Source organism: Talpa europaea (genome assembly GCF_964194135.1).
Source record: "Talpa europaea genome assembly, chromosome: 15".
NCBI lineage: Eukaryota > Metazoa > Chordata > Mammalia > Eulipotyphla > Talpidae > Talpa > Talpa europaea.
The window spans coordinates 41,411,428-41,434,164 of record NC_140083.1 but is presented as its reverse complement, the minus strand read 5'-3'; the positions used below and the strand labels follow the sequence as shown (position 1 = coordinate 41,434,164).

The following is a 22,737-nucleotide window of genomic DNA, read 5'->3' as shown; positions in this document are numbered from 1 at the left end:
TATAAATGACTTCACCACACTGTAGCACACTATAGATTTAAAAATTGTCTGTTTCTCTCTAGAAATAAGCTCAGGCAGAGATATGTAATTAAAGAAAATTACAGTACTCTTAAAACTAAGATAATGAATATGGGCCAAATGATCTAGAGAAAACCATCATTTAATCTTCCACAGCAGTAAACTTTGTATCTGATCCTAGAATGAACAGGCAAAGGGTATCCATAAAAAAAAAGGGTGCTAACCTATAGCAACTATATATAAAAACAAAGAAAATCTGATAGTTCTTTAAAAAAAGAACAATATGGGGCCTCCCTAGTGGCGCAAGGGGTTAAGTGTCAGCATTAAGAAGCTATCTGCAGCCACTACAGCATGGCAGGGAGGTGACCCACATGACGCAGTAGACCTCTCCTGTTTCACCCCATTGCTCCCCTCAGCAGTGTATTTCAGTGGATCTGCCTGTTCTGCTCCCTACTCTGTCTCTGGTGAATCCTCTCACCCCCACACCTCTGGCTTGCACCCTAGCTCTTATATGCATAAATAAATAAATCTTTTAAAAAAAAAAGATAGTATAGGGCCTCCCTGGTGGCGCAGGGGGCTAAGCACTGCACTATGAAGCAATCCGCAGCCTCTGCAGTACAAGTTCAATCCCCAGGCCGCCAGGAAGTTGACCCACATGGCGCAGCAGACCTCTCCTGTCTTGCCTGCTGCTCGCCTCAGCAGTGTATTTCATTAGTCTGCCTGTTCTGTTCCCCACTCTGTCTCTGGTGAGTCCTCTCACACCCTGCATTTCTGGCCTGTACCCCAGCTCTTGTATGCATAAATAAATCTTAAAAAAATAAATAAATAAATAAAAGATAGTATACTGGTTATGAGATGGCAGCTTAAAAAAAAAGAAAGAGGGCCTCCCCTGGTGGCGCAGGCGGTTGAGCGCAACGCTGTGAAGCTGTCCACAGCCTCTGCAGTGCTGGTTCAATCCCGGCTGGCCAGCGTCCCACATGGTGCAGCAGACCTCTCCTGTCGCGCCCACTGCTCCCCTCGGCAGTGCTTTCAGTCCATCTGCTTGGTCTGTTCCCTGTTCTATCTCTGGTGAATCCTCTCACCCTTCAGTGCATCTGGCCTGTACCCCAGTTCTTGGGTACAGGCACTGGGTACAGTCAGAAGCGCGGAAGGGTGAGAGAATTCACCAGAGCCAGAGCGGGGAGCAGAGCAGGCAGAAGGATCGAAGTACACTGCTGAGGGGAGCAGCGGGCAGCACGAGAGGTCTGCGTGCCATGCGGGACCCTCCTCCAGTGGCCGGGGAGCAGCTGGGGATAGAACCGGCGCTGCAGGGGCTGCGCGCAGCTTCGCAATCCAGCGCTCAACCACTGCTCCACTGGGGAGGCCCCAAATAAAAAAAAAAATTAATCATTTAAATTCCTTTATTGCAATTTCACTCTACTAGTAAATTATGAAACTTGACATCTATAAACCAGCGAGATCCGGTTAATTCCAAACAGAAAAAACAGTAACAACTAATCTTGGTATTTATAAAGAACAAAACCAAAGTTGCTTATAATTTACTTTTAAGAATAATTAATTCTTTAATTCTATCTATAAATAGAAATTCATATAACCTAGACTGGAAAATAAACGCTCATCTCTTTGCTTACAAACAACTCAGAGTAGGTTGTTCTCAGAAAAAGAATAAACAGCCTGAGCTCCAAGAAGTGTCACAAGTACTATAAAGCCACTCTTTCCAGGCTCTGTGGCAAAACTTTCCTATATTAAAGAACCATGCACTGGACTTGCACAAAAGATAAGAATTTTTACTCTCTCATGTAGATAAATATGTGAGTGATGCTTCATTTTCAAAGTTTCAAATTAAAAGTATAGCTAAAGGCCAAACCAAGACTACTTCTGGGAACTGTGAATTAGTCTCCCACCACAGCCTTCCCTCTACTGCTTACAGTTACTGCCTGCAGCTGTGTTATCTCTTCTCCCCTAAGGACTTCTGTGATAATGAGTAGAGTAAGATTACATTGTAAGTTGTAAGCTACTAAGTAATTGAAAAACACTAGTTTCTTTTCCTCCTTCTCTCTGTTTCTATCTTTCTTTTCTCTTCCTGCCAAGCTAAGCATAAAAACAAGAAGGGCAGGAAACAGCATAAATAACTCCATGAAAGCAGTTCACATAGGAGTTAATGCAATGTACATAGCTCAGCAACGTTCTGTGCAAAAGACTGTTTTCCAAACTAAGTATTACTAGTAACTCTGGCACAAAAGCATTACAGTAAGAGACAAAAAAAAAAAAAAAAAAAAAAAAAAAAAAAAAAAAAAAAAAAAGGGAGGGGGTGTAAGGGAGGAATAGAAAACACAAGTAAAAAGTCACTTACTATGTATCCTCTTCAAGTCATAAACTTTTTCATTTAATAAATCTTCTCTTAGGACTTTTTTTCTGTGAATATCAATAAAGAGGTAAAACAATTATGCAGAATTATCACTTGGCTCATTTACTTTCAATTCACTGCCCACCAAAATAAAACCTTTTGTGCACAGAATTTTAAATACGCGGGAAAAAAAAATCAAGTTGCCACTCCCAGTTGCTATTCTCCACTCCAATGACTTATTGATAAGATAGAGACATTCACTATCAAGACATAAAAACACCACTGTGATCCCCTTGGAACTGGTAGACAATATCAGAAAGAGAGGGGTGTCAGGGTTTTTAGAAGGAAGAGGCAATACTGAATGTTGTCTAAGTGCTGGTGAGAGTAGGCATAAACAGAAGACTAAATGACAGCAATGCTAAAAACTAAAGACTCTCCTTCACCACTTCCAAAAAAAAAAAAAGGGAACTAAATATCTAATAACTGACAAAGTTTTTCACCTTGGGAGAAATCATTAAGTAAATAACTTGTGGGCAAAAGCAAATTATTACTTTGTGTCTGTTATTTCTCTGTACCATGTCCCTACCACAAACCCTTGAGAAAAAGCCATCAAGCACGCATTCTCCCCCCGCCATGTTACACCTATGGCATGCTACTCTTCTTACAGGTTGTATCTCAGCGAGAGTCACAAGAAGTGGGGCAATTCTGATAAAGCACAAAAATGCACACCCAAGACAATGTGCTGTCACAGGTAATGACTGTATCAAGAATTAAGTGGCAAATGGCACTGTCTTCATTTTCAGCTATAAGAACAAAAATGCACACCCAAGACAATGTGCTGTCACAGGTAATGACTGTATCAAGAATTAAGTGGCAAATGGCAATGTCTTCATTTTCAGCTATATAAACACAAAAGCAAGACTCAAAACTGATATAGTTAAAAAATATATAAAGTTTGCTCTGATATGGTAATAAATTCAAATTTGTAAGTGGGCTCTTGGAGCATGTATTCCATGAATCCTTTAAAGGAATTTATAAAAGTTTTGCCTGTAAGTATGTTTTATGACATGTTTCTCTGCAGAAAGTATCTCCAGATACTCAAAAGAAGCCCCAAATTTCCTGAAAGTTAAGATCTAAAGAGCTATGGTGACGATTAGTGACAATTCAATAAATCTCAGAGACTATTATAAACTATTAAGGTAACTATACAAATTTACTCTCTTAAAGAGATCAGTATTCTGATGAAATATACTAATGAACCATAGATTAATAATTGTCAAATTAATAATTCAACTTAAAAACACAACTTTTGGACAGCTCTAAGTATAATTCAGATAAAAATGGTCATAAAGTCCAAATGTAATAGAACAATTTAAGTATTAATAATTACTTATAATTATTATATAATAGTATGCTATTATAGTATAATTATTATACTAGTATAAATAGTATAAATATAGTATAAATATTATACTATAATAGTATACTAATTCAATTTAGTTCAAAAAAGTTAAAATACCTTAAGCACAAGTACTAACTAAGCACCGTATTTCTAGGCCATTATGCTTTAACAATGGAAGTTAAAGAAACAAACCCAAACATGTAAAAATTTAATGATGAACATTTGCCATATCAATAGTAGGTAGCAGTGTCTGCTACAACGAAGAAGTAGCATGAAAAAGCTTCAGTTCTAACTACCTCCTGGAAATAGTTGTGCTCTAGTTAATGGCCTTCTACTTTTTGTCCATAAATACAACAACAGCACTACTCAAAGGTTGTCTCTGCTCATCCATTCCTGCTTTATGGTATATACAAAAGTTTAGTAAGCATTCAGATGTTTTTATAGAAATTTTACACTGCTGTAACATCACACAAAAATATTAACCTAATATGGATTGGGAGGGGAAAAAATACAACTAATTCCTCATCAAGTATGTACTTTAAAAGAAGTATTATATACATTTAAACCCGATGATTAAAAAAAGGGGGGGCACTCTTACTAGCTGTCTTCTTATCTCTATTCCACTGCTAGAGTTAATAACTAACCTTATACAGCTTTTAGAATTTTCACGACAGGAGAGCAGTTTCTTAAAAGAGCTTTCATTTTTCTTGTCTTTTGTTTCTCTCAACTGTCTTTTTACTTGGACCTAAGAGAAAAAGCAAAATCACCTATTTAGAGAGAGAATCCAGCATCACAAATAGTAACTTATCAATTCTCCCTTAAAATTCATTGATAACAAATTAATGAAATAAAACTGAATGAAAGAGTAGCCCAAATACACAGGCTCATTCATTTCAGGTAAACTAACCCATAAGTTCAGGAAGTTGGCTAAGCTCTGAAGAAACAAAGGAGTGAGAGAGGGGCTTACAGTGTCCATAACAGAGATACGAGCATAGATTTGTACATACATGTAGGACTGAGAAAATAACTGAGGATGTCAAAGATGACTTTCACGAGCAGGTGATTTATGAGTTTGTCTTAAAGAATGAGTAGGAATTTGCCTAAATAAAAAATATTCAGGATGGAGAAAAGACCATAGTTATAAGTGAAAGTCAATCCAGATGGGAAAGAAAAGGTTACCAAGACATGAAGCTGATGTAATGTATTAGACCAGATTGTAAAGAGCCTCAAATAAGAAAATCCTATAGGTATCAGAAAATAAATGAAGCTTTCATCTTTTTACAGATATAAAAAACTTTTAAGATTTTATTTTATTTATTTATATATAGAAGAACTGGGGTGCAGGGGGATGAGAGGATTCATGAGAGACAGAGTGGGGAGCAGAACAGGCAGATCTACTGAAATCCACTGCTGAGGAGAGTGGCAGGAGAGGTCTGTTGCACCATGTGGGTCACCTCCCTGGCCGGGATTGAACTCAGGCTGCGGTAGCTGGCCATAGCTTGATAGTGCTGAGACGTTAACTCCTATACCACCAGGGAGGCCCTTATACAAAAGTTCTTTTTTTAAAGATTTATTTATTTATGCATATAAGAACTGGGGTACAGGCCAGAGGTACAGGGGTGAGAGGATTCACCAGAGACAGAGTGGGGAACAGAACAGGCATACTGACTGAAGTAGACTGTTGAGGGGAGCAACGGGTGAATCAGGAGAGGTCTGCTGCACCATGTGGGTAGCTCCCTGGCTGGGGAGTAAACTCACGCTGCAGTGGCTGCAGATAGCTTGATAGGTTGCATCTTAAGCCCCTGTGCCACCAGGGAGGCCCTACAAAACTTTTTTTTTTTTTAAATTATCCTTATTTCAAATTTAAAAATCTAGGGAGCTTCTTAACTCTCCACCCAGACAGTTCACAAACATGCACAGAATAGCAACTAACAAATGGAGTTTTTAAAGAAGGTGAACAAGATGAGCCTATCTTTTTAATGACGACTTTGGTAGTGATCTGAAGAATGAACAGGTTAAGGAGAGACTATAAAAGTCAGGAAACTAGAAAAAAAGCTCTTAAGATAGTGCAGGTCTTTACTGTTTGAGACAATAGTCACTGGTCACATGTGACTACTGAACACTGGAAATGTTGTTCATTTGAAATGAGATATACTATATTGTAAAACAGTCAACAGCTTTTAAAAGACTTAACAAAAGAATGTAAAATCTCTTAGTAGTAATTTGCTAGAAGTACTACATGTTGAACAAATAAATCAGATATATTAGTCTAAATAAAATATATAAAATGTCATATTTGTACTCTTCTAATGGGACTACCAAAAACTTCAAATCACAGAGTGGTGTATGGTGTGTACATTTCCATTGGCAACATCACTCTAGATGACAGCAGGGTCTACAAAGAGGTAACAGTAGGAGAATAAGGGAGGAATAAATTTAAGACATTGTGCAGAAGGAATAAGCAAAGATGAGGAAGACAGAAAAAAATGGGAAACTCCTAGATGTTCCTGACCTAGGTGACTAAGATTATGGTACCATTAACATCTGGAGTTGGGGAAAGGAGCAAGAAGGAGAAATGATGAGTTTTGAATTTGCTAATGTTAAGATTGGTATTCTAGACAGCAGTGTCCAACAAGTGGCTGGAAATACAAGTCCAGTTCTACGGGAGAAGATTTGGGCTAGTGACAGAGTTTTAGAACAAATTTAAGAAATTTAAATATACACAGTACTTAAAATTACTGAAGTATTTGAAAAGACTTAAGAGAGAAAGTATCCTTGAAAGGAAGATCCTATGAGGTGTCCCAATAACTTAAGAAAAAGGTAAGGAGGGCAGGGAGGCAGCAAAGAATTGTAAAAGGTAAGATATACAAAACATAAAAACATAAACACATACACTACATACATACATACCCATAAGAGAAAGAGGTCCTACAATGCAAAGGAAATAAAGGATAGTCAACAGCATTACATGTAGAAAACCATGGGATTGTTCAGTCAGCAGATTATAATTCTGGACATTAGTGAGAAGTTTTAGTAAAATAAAATGGTAAGAGTGAATGCTGGAAAGTAATTGAGAAAAGGGAGTAAGCAAGTATTGCTATCTCACTCAAGTTTAGTTGTAAAGGAAAAAGGATAATGAAGTGAAGATATGAAAGAAGCAAAAGTCAAGGAAGATACTAAGAGAATATGGATGATATCACATACAAGAAATACCTTTTAACTTTGACAGAACTTTAAGTACAAACCCCATTAAACAAAAAAATTTTTAATTGTAAGCAATAGAATAAAATTTAAAAATTAGCAACAGAATAACATTTTACAGGAAAGTATGTTTAGAAGCTAGCTTATAATAAAGAACTTAGCAACATAATATTTATAGCCTGGAAAAATAGAGAACATGTCTTTCAGAGAAGCCATGCTTTGATTTTGACTACACTATCACACAGTCATAAAACAGTTTATTCTTTCTCTATGACATATACTAATTTGGTAGATGACCAGTTACAAAACCATACACAAATCATTTTTCACAAATCCCACTTATTTGAACTGCCAACTCATCTGTACCTTATGTCACTGACAATCAACTGATAAAGATATATCATATTTATATATATGTATTATAGACACCTACAAAGAGAACATCTAATGCTTACTTGTACTATGTTTACATACTCAGAGACAGCAACCAAGCTATCATAGGCATGGAACAGTTTTTCCCATTAATGCTCTCATTTAGATATGTATTGAGCATTTTCATTTTTAGCTATATATCATCTGATACTTCTTAGTACTACCTCAAGAAATAGTTCTCACATGTCTTAACTTATTTCCCTTTTCTCTTCTCATTCATTAACTTGGGAATATGTTCCTGTCTCTTTTTCTATTTCTTGTAAGTCAAAAATAAATGTGGATACAAATCATAATCATGGTTCATAATTACAGGTAACATCAAAATGTCTATGTGCATCTCATGGAATTGGTTAGAATTAAGCACTACAATAAAATGGTACTTAATAGACAAATAAGGCAATCTTCCCATTCCAAACTTGAAACTGTGAAGTCCCTCTCAAAATTTTTGCAAAAGCCCTTATCTTTCCCTACTTAAGCTCACTTTTCTTCAAGCATGAGCACTTAAGAATAAAGACACCATTTTACATTTAATTGTATTGGTTTACCCTTCTCAGCTGTTTTTCAGAAAACACAATTTTCTTTTTAAAGCACTATTCAATCAATAAATGATTTAGAAATACAGAAATTCTCATGCTAAAAATAGTTTAAAATTTAAATATTCTATAATTAAGACAACTGAAATATCTTTGAAAGCATCAGAGAGCTAATCCTTTTTGTGGAAAATCATATGGGAACCATTATGGTTCCGATATGGGAAGGGAACAAACAGAATTCCTGTATCCTTATAGAAAACCTGGGCTTGTAATGCTGAAGAGGAATAATAACCACATATTAAACTTCAAGTTGAACAATTCACAAATATATACAAACTGCAAATTTATTAAAGCAAAATTGTCTCAGGCTTACATAGTACACATTGCAAAATGAAATCTAAGACTTACCTTAACACAACCTTCCAATGCACTGAATTTGAACACTGCCTGAAAAGGTTTTCGGTCAATAGGACATGAAGCCAGTGTCTGAAAATGATGAACAAATTTTAACTTAAACAATGTTTCTTTTGCATAGATCAAAATCACACTACAGCAAACACATTTATGTCAGGTTTTCCACTGGACCAGGAAAAAACAGTAGAAAAATTACTTTTTCTCCTTTTAAAAATAAAGATATATACTTTCCTTGTACAGAGGAAATATCTTAAATACCGTAAAATATTGGACGAATATACCTTAAATTTGTTTCATTCATTCAAACATTTACTAACAATTTACTGTATGTTAGATAAGATAAGCAGACTACAAAGATGAACAAGAGATAAGATCTCTGTCATCAAGATAATATGTACTAATACCTGCTGCCCAGTTGAAAAGCACAAGTATAATTAAGGGAGAGTCGGGCTAAAATCTGTAGCTCTGTGATCAAAGACTTGGGAAATAAATCAGCTGTAAAAGGAATGACCAGGACAATTCCCTTGTAGATTTTAATATGCTATCACAATATTTTCCCTCAAAATTAATTATATTAAATAGACATTTGCACCAGCATTTAAAAAAATTTATAGCAAAAATGAAGGATGCCTTCTCCAGAAGTAGTTTCAAACATATCCTCTTGGTGATATACAACGCATATGCATATACATGTGAATTTTTTTTTAAAGATTTATTTATTTATACAAGAACTGGTGTACAGTCAGAGGTGCGGGAGGGTGAGAGAATTCACCAGAGACAGAGCGGGGAGCAGAACAGGCAGAGAGACTGAAGACACTGCTGAGGGGAGCAGTAGGCGAGGCAGAGAAGTCTGCCGTGTCATGTGGGTTTCTCCCTGGCCGGCCAGGTATCAAACCCATGCTGTAGAGGCTGCCGACAGCTTCACAGCACGGTGCTCAACCCCCTCTGTCACTGGGGAGGCCCTGTGAATCTTTTAAATATAAAACACAGAGAGCTAATTCATATTTTGAATTCATATTTTGAATGAAGTTTGTTTTTCTCTTAATTACAACTTAGATTGGATTGTATTACTATCGCTATTTTAGAACTGCCCCATTCTTAAAAGCATCATAAGATGTATTAAGGTTTTTGAAATTTTAATTTTTTTTTTCATATTTTTATTTATTTTTTTTTTAAGATTTATTTATTTATTTATACAAGCACTGGGTACAGTCAGAAGCGCGGGAGGGTGAGAGAATTCACCAGAGCCAGAGCGGGTAACAGGACAGACTGACGAAATACACTGCTGAGGGGAGCAGCGGGTGTGGCAGGAGAGGTCTGAGTGGCATGTGGGACCCTCGCAGGTGGCCGGGGATTGAACCGGCACTGCAGAGGCTGCGGGCAGCTTCGCAGCCCAGCACTCAACTGCTGCGCCACCAGGGGAGGCCCTTTTCATATTTTTAGGGGCTATTCTAAGTTCCTTTTCTTTACACTGTCTATTCATGACTTTGCCTAACTTTTTTATTAGGTTGCTAATCTTTTAAAATTTAATTGTAGGCATTCTTTGTAGATTGAGTTTCTCCGATAATACTATAAAATATTTGTATAGGGATGGGTTAATATTACTTAAATAACAAGTTGGAATATGCTATTTACTCAAAAGGGAGATTCTATAGCCTATGAAGAAAATACCAGAGGTAATATTAATACCTAATATTTTTAGGTTTTAATATTAAAAGAAGTAAAACAGGAACTTAAACAACTTTAATAGCAATAGTCTAAAAGACCACAAGATAGTAATGGGATTTTGATACATTATCTTCTGTTCCTTTGAAATAAAAGTCCATTTTTACCTTTCTGGACTTTGGCACATATAAAGATACACTTATACCCAAGTACAGAAAAACTAAATGGTATGTGGCCTGTGGTCATATTGGTTGCAATGCAATTTCAGAAAGTTCGTGAGTCAATTTGGGAATAGCCAAAATACAAACTGAGTTACCATTTCACTACTCTGTTAAAGGAAAAAAAAAAAAAGTGATCTTTCTTTGCCTATAAAGCAAGCAGGCCTTGGTAAAATACTTTACCATATCTGAATTAGGAAACATGATCTTACTGTATTAAGTTGGTTCAGAATGGTAGAAGCCAGCTCAGCTTACTTCCAAGCATTATGGGTTTAGGATGCTGTTACTTTCCCTACTGAAAACTTGACCGTAAGAAACGTTGCTACAAGTAGCAACAAAGCTGTCTATATATTTTTAATAATGCATTTCAAGTAGCTATCTAGATCAAAGTACTCACCATCAAAATAACTATGTGATTATCATACCAGCACTTAATGTGTGAAATTTTTAGACTATATTAATACTTACAATTCAAAATAACTTAATATAAAAGTAAAAACTCTGAAGTATTTTCACCAAAATTTGCAATACATTCTTATTTCTATTTTAATGGTAAATTTATAGAAACATTCATAAAAAGATAAAACAGTAATCAATGAAATTTATTTCCTGCAATATTTTAAAAAGACAATGGTCTGGACTTGCTGTCTTTTGTATCTCGTCCTTTGTGTGACGTTAAGTAAGTTACACAGCCTCTATGTGTCACAGTTACCTCATGTAAAAAATGGGGATAATAACACAACTCATCTATAAGTTTTTATGGGAATCAATAATTGTAGAAGAGTGAGTGTGTGTACTACATATTGTACAAAGGCTAACCATCATCTAGCTTCACTGTACCAAGAATAAACGTCTGGTTCATTAACAGAGATAACCCACAATATGATTTATATATACATGAGAGATGTGAATTCTTAATATTTTTGTTGGAATTCGCAAAGTACATGATATAAGCGGAAATTCAGGTATTTTTATTATTTCAATTTCACTAAAATTCAAAGAAAGCCACCATATTCAAGAAATTTATCAGATGAATTAAACCTTTCAAAAACTTAAGTTACACAATCTTATTTTCTTCCTCATAAAACTTACTGTCAACATCAAACTAAATCGCACTCTTCCTATACAGTATTCAGCGAGTTTTAACCTGTACCATTTTATTTTGATCTGTTTCAAATAATGGTGTTCTGAGTAAGATTTTTTCCCCCCATTTTTCCTTAAGCATAATTGCCATGGATTGCCTAAGGTTGCTAAAGGACAGGTTCCACTGCTAGTACATAAACAAAAAACAAGAACAAAAAACAAAAAACACCAAAAACAACCACAGAATTAGTATTAGGAAGACCACTGCCATAATCTGTATATACTTACATTTCCTAAAGATAATCTAGTTTATGCTAAAAAATAAATTAATACATTTTCTTTGGTTTTGGCTTAACATCAAAAAAATCTCTTAAAACCAAGTTATCCTCTCTAGTTAGAGAAAGCATAGGTCAGAAAACTACTTATAATAGACAAAGTATTTTTACTATAGCTACTGATAAGTGGTATTCATTTCTGACCTTAGAATAATTGAGCAAAACATTTCAAAGAAATGGAAAAGAAATTCAGTTATCCTGAGTAACGTCTTCACATTGCAAAAAACTATTAATGATCAAAGATTTTCACGAAAAAAAAAAACAAACATTTTTACAATTAAGAGTTATCTCTAATTTTTTTTGTTAACGTATACTATAACCAAAAGGTTACTTTCATAAATACATGCCAAGATTTGGACACCATCATTAATAAATACTGAGGCATATAATTACACATAATGTACTGATCAAACACCTTTAACAGAACAAGTTTTACACACAGGTTTTACAAAAAGGTTTGTGGTGGCCTCATTTTAAGGCACTCCAATGGATATTTCACCCTTTTATCCAGCAGTTATTAATTCAGAAAAATCTCAAACATATTTTAATTTGTTTTCAGAGTTTATGTCAATAAAATAACTAATTTATGTTTTTAAGTTGTATAGTTTTTAAAATTCACATTTAAAACAAGTATAGAAAAATTTTAACTAATATCCTGCTTTTGAAATGCGGCTTCAGCTTTGAAGAAAATAATCCCAAGTTTTCTGTATATGTAACAAAAATAAATAACCCTCAATTATTCACCATTTTGATTCCTTATATACAACAAAGTACACTTCAATTATTCTCCTATTTAAATCAAAGAATTTCATTTCAGTAATTTTTAAATTCTCTAACTTAGTCAAGTTTCATAATTGGAGTAGTACAATATCACCATTCAATTTTGTGATAGTTATAAAATTAATAGAATTTGATCGCTGCTTTCAATATAATGTGTATAAAAAAAGAGCATACAGCAAATGCTCTGTACTAAGATTTTATCATTTAAGGAGGCAATTTTGAAAAATGATCTTCCTAATGATTTCAGTAAAACATACCCTAGTATTTTGAAGCGTTGTAAATTCCCAGCTCAGACAAACCCATATTTAAATGTAAGAACAGGAAACCTTCCTTATTTGGGAATTCAGGATTCTTGATTTCTAATATTTCGTGCTTCCTGCTGCTGCTCTATCCTCAATCACATAGGCTGCCTACAGATAGCCCCTCCTAGAGAGAGAGAAGCAAGTGTTAAAGTGCTTAAAAACTAAATCTCAGTACCTAAGATATAAGTAGGTGTGTCTGTTTATGGGATTCTCTAGAACATCTGCATCTTTTCTATTGACAAATAGAGTACCACATTATTTAAAATCAAATGAAGATGATTCAGGAACGCATACCATTAGTGGTCAATCTTATTTCAGATCTATATACCTATACTTTTCTAAAAAAAAGATTTATTTATTTATGCATTCAAAAACTGGGGTACAGGCCAGAGGTGCGGGTATGTTTGTGTGTGTGTGTGTGTGGGGGGGGATTTATCAGAGACAGAGTGGGGGGCAGAACAGGCAGATCTACTGAAATGAACTGCTGAGGGGAGCAGCAGGCGAAATAGGAGAGGTCTGCGTGCCATGTGGGTCAGCTCCCTGTTCGGGGATGGAACTGCTGCAGTAGTGGTGGATTGCAGTAGTGGTGGATTGCTTCATAGTGCTGATGCTTAACCCCTTGCGCCACCAGAGAGGCCCCTATACCCATACTTTTTTGTTGATAATTCCAAAATACCTAGCCTGGACCACCAAAGTACTCAGTCTAAATGTTCCCTGTTACACTAAGTCAGTCCTTTCAAATATAGTCCTTGTCAATCTATATTAGTGAAATTGTGGTTCTTTATAACAGATTTCAGGAATAGCCTAAAGGATAATGGTTGTCAGTGATAAAATTAACACCAAGAAAAAAAGCATTTTATCTAACTATTCAAAGAGAACCATTTCCTGTTCTCCAAGATATATTTACTACAGTTGGTGCAATTACTTTAAATTTCTTTCAACATTAAATTGTCTTAGTTTTTCTAGTAAAAAAATCAGGAAATTCTGTACTACCAGTCCAAAATAGTTTACAAATACTGGCACTTAAAACTAGGCTATACAGAAACACACAATTTATCCAACTGAATATTAAATAAAAATAGAATATTAAATAAAAATATATCACATATTGCTTTAAGGTAATGATGTAAAAATATTCCTTGTTCTACCAAAGGATTAATTCATGGGTTTAAAACAACAGGGGATTTAGGATAATTGGTCAAAATTTCAAGTTCTGGAGGAGTCAGAACTAGAAACCTCTCTAATCTAATGAAGATAACCAATCCTGAATGACCTATTGCATGGGCTATAATAATTAAATGAAATTATGTATTTGACAATGTTTTGTAAATTATATAGATAGGATCATTGTTAGCAGAAATTCAGAGATGTTTACTGTTCACAGAGAAATAACAGATTAATTCAGGAATAAAGAAAAATGAAAATTTTAGCAAAAACTGATTGGAAAAAACCCACACAATGAAGTTTTGCTGAATTATTGTTAAAAGTACTCTGCTCATCAGGATGATGTGTAAATTTCCACTCTGAATAAAGGAGCATTTGTATCTAAAACACAGCAGTAAGTCAAGGTATGTTAACCAGTCATATTTTAATTTTTTGATCACACAGCATTAATTCAAAAATATACTCCTCACCTGTCTGCATTGAACACTGCTGTTTGACTTCTTCAAGAACTGTTTGTCACCACAGTAAGACTCCTCACTTCAAGTCTCATGAAAAAAAAGAATACCTTTTGCCAACTGTCCAGTTTTCATCGTATTAACCTTATTTTCTCAAACTGAAGCTATCAACAGTGGATATGAAATGGAGGACTGAGATAACTTGAGGGAAGATAATTTGTTTATAGTAAGAAAGTTAATCACATTAGGAAATGATGACTTAGAAGATAAGGGAAAAGAAACCTGAGGATTATCAAGAACCTACAAAACATATACATGTTCCTTTACACAGAATAAAAGAACTAATTCCAAGTACTCAAACTTTAACAACTGAAGGAACAAAATGTTAACTGCTTCTTGGCAACTATGCCAAATCATAAATCCTCTCTTCTCTGTGTGTGCTTTAGTTTGTATTTTTGTTTATAGTATGGATTATCAATTTCTGGATGATTGATAAACTGGTGCATTAACTCTATACATATTTCATCAGTCCAAAGGCCTTCTTCCAGTTTATGACTCTCAGTTCTAATACTGATAGCTAAAATAATAAAAATATCAACTTTTCGTATGTGTCAATTACTATGTCTTTTCAAGTTCTTACATGGTTTTATTAAAAAAACACAGAATCTGTACCCCAGGCCTCAGAGAGAGCCTCCCCTTTTATGGTCCTTACCCACTCCTAGGCTCTCCCCGCAGTGTAACGCTTTCCTCACAGTTGTCCCCTTGTCCCTCACTCACTTCTAACCCTCATGGACATGGACCACCCAGAAAGTGCTCCATCTTTTTTTACCTGGAAGCACCTCCACTCCTCAGGCCACAAATCCTTCTTTAGAACTGTTGCAGCACAATCCCAGGGGCTGTGCATGGTCCTCCCAGAGAAGCCAGGGGAGCAATGTGACACATTTTTTTTTGTAGGGTGAACCATTTTGTATGATTTAAAATAAAATACAATACAACAAAACCAAAATTTTAGAACTTAAAAAGTTTAAAGATAAATCGGACTTTGGATTTGGATATAGAAACTTTAGGATCATGGAAACCTTCAGATGGGGACCCAAGATAAATAAATACACTAGACCGCTATATACCTTACTAGTTCCTCATGAAGCAGAATTTCTTCAATGTCTAAAATATTAAGATGAAAATAAATAAATGAGTTCTTCTTTTCGGTTCTTGATATCCATTCTGAATCATATTTCTGTGAACCTTGAGTACAAATCTCAGAAAGCTCAGCTGAATTTCTGAAAGACATATAAGACTAGGAAGAGGTCCTCATTACTTTTATACTGTTTTCTAATTCTGCAGACTTCCAACCACTGCAAATCTCAATTTGCTTTTTACCTTCCTATTAGAAGCAAAAGTTAGTAAAATGTTAAACTATGGATCAATTTTTAAAAATTATTTTAATTTCAGACTATCCCTTGAGATATGTAGAAATCTTTGCCTTGAAAATGGCTAATAAACATAACACAGTGATTCATATATGGACATATAAGAAAGTTTTAGCATAGGGTCTGTATGGTTAGGAGACTCTCAATATAGATATTTTATTCACAATCCTGAAATCCAAAGTAAATTGTATGCCTCTCTTTAAAAACAGAAGGGAGTGGGAGAAAATGACAGATCTTAGTAACTAATGGCTATGGGGAAAACATTACTGAATCTTAGATCTGATTCTATCTGTCAAAGCACTTACATACTTCAAAACCTATCTAATTTTTATCATACCAATAAAAAATTCAAACCAAAAATTTAGTTCAAAGTCTAAGTGATTTTGTTAACCAGTATTTACTTATCATTTATAATGAACAACTTATTAGTGAATTTTGCTCTTGTTACTGCTCAACTTAATGGTTTATTTTACTGATGGCTGCAACTCCTACTAGGGAAAATGAAGTAATGTAGAATATTATGTTTATTCCATATTCAAGGTTACTTATGTTTAAACAAAATCAGAACTCTTCTCCTCCCCATCACAATTTATGGTAGTACAGCAAATAAGTAATTTGACTTTTAACAAAGTATTTACATACTAAGGAGTAATACAAAAGAAGAAAAATATCAAAAAAAGTGCTGACTGCAACACTAAGTTATCAAGTATTTCCAACTTAAAAATATTTAATGAGAGTTAAAAACAGATAACTTGACACTGTTTAGTGGAGCTGAATACTTGCAGGAAAATGTGGAACATGTACATCATGATAAAGCTTATGGTTGTGTAAAAGATGCATGTAGAGTGTAAGAAAGGATAGACTTCTATTTTCTCATTCTAATTTTCTTTTTTTTTTATTTTATAGAGGCATGTTTTATTTATTTATTTTATTTGTTTGTTTGTTTTTGTTTATGCATGCACTGGGTACAGTCAGAAGCGCGGGAGGGTGAGAGAATTCACCAGAGCCAGAGCGGGAAGCAGAGCAGGCAGAAGGACCGAAGTACACTGCTGAGGGGAGCAGCGGGCGGCAGGAGAGGTCTGCACGCCATGTGGGACCCTCCTCTGGTGGCTGGGGAGCAGCCGGGGATCGAACCGGCGCCGCAGAGGCCGCGGGCAGCTTCGCAACCCAGCGCTCAACCACTGCGCCACCGGGGAGACCCTCTCATTCTAATTTTCATAGAGAAAAACATATACTCAGAATATGTTGTTGAATTTCATAATTATAAGTCACTGAGTACAATCATATGAAAGTACTGAAGTTTTCCATCCATCCAGTAATATTGCTTCCTTACTAGAAGCAAAATCTCTATTATTATTAAAATATTTAATCACAAAGCAAACCAAGGTACATTAAGTTCTACATATATCTTTAGTTGGTGGCAGAGAAAAGTGTGCATTTTTATTTCACTAGCCAGTGTTCCTGCAAACACAGAGAGATTTATAATACATTAACTCAGCAAAATTCAAAATTTTTCCAAGGACACATTTTCACTTACCCTTAGTCCCTTATTCCCAAATATCAGGTTTTAATCTAGTTAAACTGTTTTTAGTTTTCAAAAATATATATCTATTTCCAATCAATATAACAAGTCTTTCTTTTTCTCCTCCCAGACTCAGCCATAAAGATAGCAGTCATGTTCTCCTTTCCACATTATTAATGAAAGTGTAAATAAAACACAGAACTATTATGTAACAGCCCCTATTATATAACAAACAACTCCAATAAGCTGAGGAACATCAGATAATTTATGCAACTGATACTAATAATACTTGAGATTTGTCTCCTTTACTAATTTTTACACACTGATCAACTATTCAGAAAATATAGCATAATTCATGACAGTGTATTTTTATTTCACAATTCATAACAATGAGGGTTATAATGGGTATTGAAAATTTCAGTACCGTGTTCTACTTGACCCAAATTTAACCAACATAATACATTAGCGATTCAAAATGTCCCTATTATTTGCTTTCTATAAAGAACCTGAATAACATCTCTAACTCACTCTGATATCACTTCATACTAAATAAAAACAAGAATTAGAAAATGTGGTTTTAGGTACACTGTTGCCTCTTAAGCTATGAGATCTTGGCCAGGCTATATAACACAAATCCAAATGGAAGGACATTATTACATCTGCTCTGGTTATCCCGCAAGGTTAATATAAAGAAGAAATCAATGAAGGATGTTATATTAGTAGTAAACAGCTAATATCCGAAGAGAGTCAAGCACTGAAAATGAATTACTGCATTTCGACGAGAAAAAATACTCGCTATTCCTGTAAGATTATTTAGCTTTCTTAAAGTATGTATTTAAAAGTTCTTGTTACAAAAGAATAAAAGCTGAATAAAGGAAAATTAAAAGGAAATATATTGACAGAACTGGAATACTACAGGGAAATATATCCAAACTATGGGTTACTGTGAAATAATTTAGGTAGAATGAAATCATGCTAGGAAATTAAAATACAATAATATTTAACACTTATTCTCAGACTTACCTCTGCCCATTTAAGAATACAGGTCATGCAGAAGACATGATTACAGTTTTCCGGAAAACCAACTTCCTTCTCTAATAGGCAATTAAGACATATTGGGCATCTGTCAGCTTCACTGTACAACAGACCAGTGGTAGCAGTATTATCTTTGTTTTCTTTGTCTATAAAGTAAAGAAGTCATATATGCTTTCAAATTCTCCAGACCAAATGACTTGTTCAGTGGCAGTATGGTGAAATAACATAAAGGACCCTTCACTAAGTAATACAAAGCAATGCGTCCTTCTATATATGACAGCAAACATTATTATGTATATTGAGCCCAATACTCCCATACTTTACTAATTGATAATTTTTAATGTGGGAATAAAAATTTTTTTCATTAATTTGATTAAAAAAATATAGTCACATGTTTCAAAAATTTAAAAGTTTATAGGGACAAACCTCCCACTGAAATCTACACCCATTCGTTCAGTTCCACCCAACCAAACAGTAACAAACAACTGTTAAGTTTCTTAGAGATATTTTTAATGTAAGCAATAAATAGTAGACAAGCAAATCCCAATACACATTCTTCAAACCTTCTTCATACAAATGCTTTAACATTATACATACTAGTGTTAAAGTATGTATAATTATAGTTTTTAATTATAATTAAATTATTATAATAAAATTAAAATGTATAATTAAAGTATGTATAGTTAAAACACTATACATACTAGTGTTTTTTTTCCTGGTTTGTTGGTTTGTTTTAATGTATTAATGAAATTAATGTATTAATGTATTAATTTGCTTTCAATCTTTGGTTATTACAAACAATACTGCAATAACCAGGTTTGTCAGTTCATATTTTTAGTAGTATATCTATTGGATAAATTCCTAAAAATTAAACTGTTAGACCAATATGTATGTTCATTTGTAATACGAACAGATTCTTCACTAAATCATTCCCCTTAAGGGTAATACTAATTTAAGATGCCCACCAACAATGTAACCAACACAAAAGTATACACTTCTAGCTCTTTAAGTAAATCAAGGGAACTCTTGAGAGAGTTCAGCATTAAGACAAGAACCTTCTAGAGGGCTAAAGTGACCCCAGAATTCGTTCAAGAAAAAGTAAAATACCAATCTTGTGAAAAGTATGCCAAATTTAGGCCCTTATAATTCTACAGATTAAATTTATCAAATTTGAGTAGAATCAGCAAAGATTTACTTTTATATTTATATTTTATGAATTATATTTACTTCTTATAAATACTAAGTAGGATGATTAAACAGCAGATCAGGCCCAAAAGAAAAGTGCATTTGTGAACTAGAGGAGAGATTTGAAGGAACTACCTAGACTCTTAAGAGACAAAAAATTGTAATGTGAAAGAGAGTTTGGGAAATAGGGCTGAACAAAGTCTAACATACCAACTGAAATCCAGAAGATGAGAATAAAGGAAATAGTTAAAGAGGGGAGAGATCAGCTACAAGGGAATGACAGTTACAAAGAAAGAAAACTAGAAAATAAATATCTTATGCTAAAACAAATACAAACTTATCAATTCAAAATTGTGTATTTATCTTTAAAGTATTTGGAAAAGATAGAATTAAAAAAAATTCATTAAGGTTTTTATGAGGAAAACAAAAAGGAATGGAGAAATTCTTCCTCCCTCTCATACTGCCTATATAAAACATCTATTTTGTGGTGTTTGAGGGAAAAAAAGCACTAAAAGTAGATAATTCTACCTGTATATCAGGAACAGTATAATGAGAGTTAAAGTGTTCTAAGGTGAAGATTAAATTATTTTAACTTCGGAAGCAGAGGAAAATATTAATTTTAATTATTTAAAACAAAAACCAAAAACAGGAAAAAAAGTAAATGCTAAATCAGTATGGAGCAAAATTTTAAGAAAAAGAAATAGCTCAACAAACCAAAAACCTTGATCAATTAAACATGGGAAGAGGAAAAAAATTATGTCCATTTCTTAACCAGGAAACATCAACATATCAGAATTTAGGAACAACAAAAATAAGTAAAAACAATTCCTTGTGTATTTTGAAATGAACAGTTTGAAAATACTAGGTTTGATTTCAACATACAAGTTTTATAAAAATGAAGTTACCTTCCATATCTTCATACTCCTGATCTCCCACATTTAGGGTATATACAGTTTTTTTCTTCATTTCTCCTTGAAAAAGGGTTTCCTAAAGAAAGAATTATAACAGACCATTTACATTTGCCTTCTCTCAGTAACAATAAAAAAAAAAAAAAAAAAAAAAAAAAACACCGACCCAGAATTGTGAGGATTTATTTTACACATAAAAACAGTACAAGCAAAGCTAGTCAATTACGTGGACAACCAGTTCAGTATTCGTTTATATTCTTTGCCATTAATAATCACACAATCTTAATGAAAGGAAGTCTCATATAAACATGAAGCAACAAAGACTAAAAGATAAACTCTGTGATATATACATAAAACAATGTTTAGGGAAAGAGATCAATTTGACCTGAATTTGTCACTGAAGGTGATAGGTTATGTGTGTTGAGTATCTTAAGGCATATAAGGAGCAAGAAGACTGAAGGAATAAAAAAGCATTTAACTTAGGTCAATCTGACAAAAACAAGGTGAGTGAGAAAAAGTGTGTGTGTGTGTGTGTGTGTGTGTGTGTGTACACAAAGAAGGACTGGCTGGGTATATAAACCAAAGGATTCCTCTGAAAGATTAGAGGAAGGTAACAGAAGCAATGAGCAGAACAATTTAAATCAAGTAGGGTTACATTATAGATGGATATCTAATGACTGACTGAGTTTAAGCTCAATCTTACAAATTCTTCAGAAAAAAAGGGACATGATAAAAAGAGAGGTAAGTAAATCTGTTAAAAGACTGAGTGCCCAGCAAAGCACAGAATAGATTACAGCAGGAAAGAGATTAAAAACAGATTTACACAGCTATCTAGAGTGACTGAAGTGAACAGAAAAGCAAGCATTTAAAGAGCTGAAAAATTTCTGAGATGTGTAGGCTAAATAAATATAGGGAAAAAATTATTGTGGTCTTCTAGACTAGGGAAAAAAGTGATTACAAGATGCAAATGAGTAATGTGGGTAAAGAAATCTATTTATTGGTCAACATAGACAATTATGAGAAATTTTTTAAATCAACTTAGAATTCTTTAATTGATACAACACACATGATTGCAGTAAACTGTTCAAATACATGCTAGAATATCTAGAAACAAGAAATCCCCAACTTCATCAGTTACAATTTCCTATATATGTCAAGTAATTTTTCTGTTAGTTACTTACATAGTTTGAACATGTTTCTGCTATAAGTACTATTGTTACAGGGCAGGAAGAGGGACATCCCAGAACCCCCTGGGACCTCTCCTTTTTCTGGGGACCACCATGTTACACTATTGTCTCTATTAGGTTAAATAAGAAATGCAGAGACCTGCACTTTGGTTCAAAAACCAACTGCAAAGTAGAAGATAAAAAACTTACAAGAAAGATTTAAAGGTTTTAAGAGATTAAAAATTGAAAGTAGAACAGAATTGGGGGCCTTCCTGGTGGCACAGGGGTTAAGTCTCAACACTATGAAACTACTGGGAGCCACTGCAGCACCAGTTTGATCCCCCAATAGAGAGCTGACGCACATGGTGCAGCAGACCTCCCCTGTCTCACCCACTGCTCCCCCTTCTCAGTAGTGGATTTCAGTGGATCTGCCTGTTCAGTGCCCACTCTGCCTCTGGGGAATCCTCTCACCACCACCCTCCTCTCCCCCACCACCTCAACCTCTGGTCTACACCCTAGGTCTTGTATACATAAATAAAAATAAATCTTGGGCCTCCCCGGTGGCACAGCGGTTGAGCACTGGGTTGCGAAGCTGCCCGCAGCCTCTGCAGTGCCGGTTTGATCCCCGGTTGCTCCTGGGCCGCCAGAGGAGGGTCCCACATGGCGCTCAGACCTCTCCTGTCACCCGCTGCTCCCCTCAGCAGTGTACTTCTGTTATTCTGCCTGCTCTGCTCCCCACTCTGGCCCTGGTGAATTCTCTCACCCTCCCGCGCTTCTCACTGTGCCCAGTGCTTGTATAAATAATAAACCTTTTTTTAAAAAAATAAAAAAATAAAAATAAATCTTAAAAAAAAAAGAATCACAAAAAAGCACTAATCTAATCATTATATGCCTCAATAAAGGTGGAATACCAAAAAAAACGAGGAAATGTCCTACTGGGCCTACATTTGCAACAGTTGTTTTAGTTTTGTTGCTTTCTTTAGGATGAACAAACAAATGATAAATGTTAAGGGAAGATAAAGAGGTAACAGTCTTGAAAACCATCCCATACAGGAAAGTAAACTAGCAAAAATGCTTAGACTAGAAGAACGGCGAGCTTAAGGAAAAGCATCTTCAATGGACTGGGCTATTCTGAAAACAGG

General features: G+C 34.7%; 1 protein-coding gene across 1 annotated transcript in view; it reads right to left on the bottom strand.

Moving 5' to 3' along the window:
* Window positions 1-20,669, bottom strand: part of SCAF11 (SR-related CTD associated factor 11) — a gene marked incomplete at its 3' end in the record, with an annotated part of 39,417 nt that extends 18,748 nt beyond the window's left edge. The window contains exons 1-5 of the mRNA XM_084254564.1: window positions 20,427-20,669; window positions 18,325-18,482; window positions 8,342-8,419; window positions 4,412-4,512; window positions 2,372-2,433 (exon numbers count right to left, since the gene is read on the bottom strand). Coding sequence (XP_084110690.1) covers window positions 2,372-2,433; window positions 4,412-4,512; window positions 8,342-8,419; window positions 18,325-18,482; window positions 20,427-20,487 — 460 coding nt within the window. The 5' untranslated portion in view covers window positions 20,488-20,669. The remainder of the gene's footprint in view (window positions 1-2,371; window positions 2,434-4,411; window positions 4,513-8,341; window positions 8,420-18,324; window positions 18,483-20,426) is intronic.
* Between the last annotated feature and the right edge of the window lie 2,068 nt (window positions 20,670-22,737).